This window comes from Phaethon lepturus, unplaced genomic scaffold (genome assembly GCF_000687285.1).
Source record: "Phaethon lepturus isolate BGI_N335 unplaced genomic scaffold, ASM68728v1 scaffold24968, whole genome shotgun sequence".
In the NCBI taxonomy this organism is placed as follows: Eukaryota; Metazoa; Chordata; class Aves; order Phaethontiformes; family Phaethontidae; genus Phaethon; species Phaethon lepturus.
In genome coordinates, this window is record NW_010560096.1 from 1 (window position 1) to 982 (window position 982).

Below are 982 nucleotides of genomic sequence, written 5' to 3' on the forward strand. Positions count from 1 at the left end.
CAGGTGGCAGGGAGTAGCGAAGCAGGGTCCACCCCACATCCCAATGCACCGCTGTGGGGTCTGCCCAGGGCAGCTGGTGCGTGGCACGGGGTCAGGAAGCCCCAGTGGGATACTCCTGAGAGGTGATGCCGAGCGGGTTTTTGGAGAAATCTTCCCCCCCCCTCCAGTGGCTTTGCCCACAGCATCCCACCTGTTTCACCCTCCATGCCCCCCTAGGGCAAGGTCATTGCCCCAAGCCTGCGGCAGTGGGGAGCGTGGTAGCTGCCCACCGTCCAAAGGAAGGGCACATCAGCCTGCCGAGACCCCGCTGCTCCCCCGACCCGTGGGGCACCATTGCACAGCTGACAAGCGCTGGGGCAGCACAGGAGCCTTTTAGCTGTAACCAGCACGTTGCTCTGTGTTTACCAGTCCAACCTCCGCGGTCCTGGTACAGGACATCCCCCCCCACACAACCCTTGTCCCCATAGCCTTGCTTACACACCTCCCTCACCCAGCCTGCGGCACCCTCGGGAACACATGGCTCCAGCGGGGACCCGCCTCAGGCATGGCTCAGGGCTTTCCTCCTCTGCAACCCGCCCCCGGTAAAGGGGCTCTGCAACCGGCCCCAGGTAAAGGAGTGGCGGGACGGCTCGGCATCCTTGGGCAGCTTTTTGCTGCCGGTCCCAAAGGTGGGTGCCCTTGCACTGTGCATATCAGCTTCTGAGACCCACTTATTTAAAATACACACATTTAAGGGGTGCAAATCTACATGCGTGTGCATCTGTGCAGGCAAATGCACTTGGGCTCTGTGCAAGGTGGGGGAAAGGCTCTTTCCTACAAGCCCCCCCTCACCCCATGCATCTTCCCCGCAGCCTGCCCAGCCATGGCAGCCTCGCTGAGCCGCCCCTGCTTCATCTCCCTCCACGTGCCCTACAGGCAAGGCTGGGCCCAGGACCTGGCCACCACCTTTCGCTTCCAGCCCGTGGCTGTGCGGGAGACACCA

General features: G+C 62.7%; 1 protein-coding gene across 1 annotated transcript in view; it reads left to right on the forward strand.

Moving 5' to 3' along the window:
- Positions 1 to 838: 838 nt before the first annotated feature.
- The window catches only part of HPDL (4-hydroxyphenylpyruvate dioxygenase-like), a 1,192-nt gene continuing 1,048 nt past the window's right edge, over positions 839 to 982 (forward strand). Inside the window, 1 exon segment of the mRNA XM_010293575.1 lies at positions 839 to 981. Coding sequence (XP_010291877.1) covers positions 863 to 981 — 119 coding nt within the window. The 5' untranslated portion in view covers positions 839 to 862.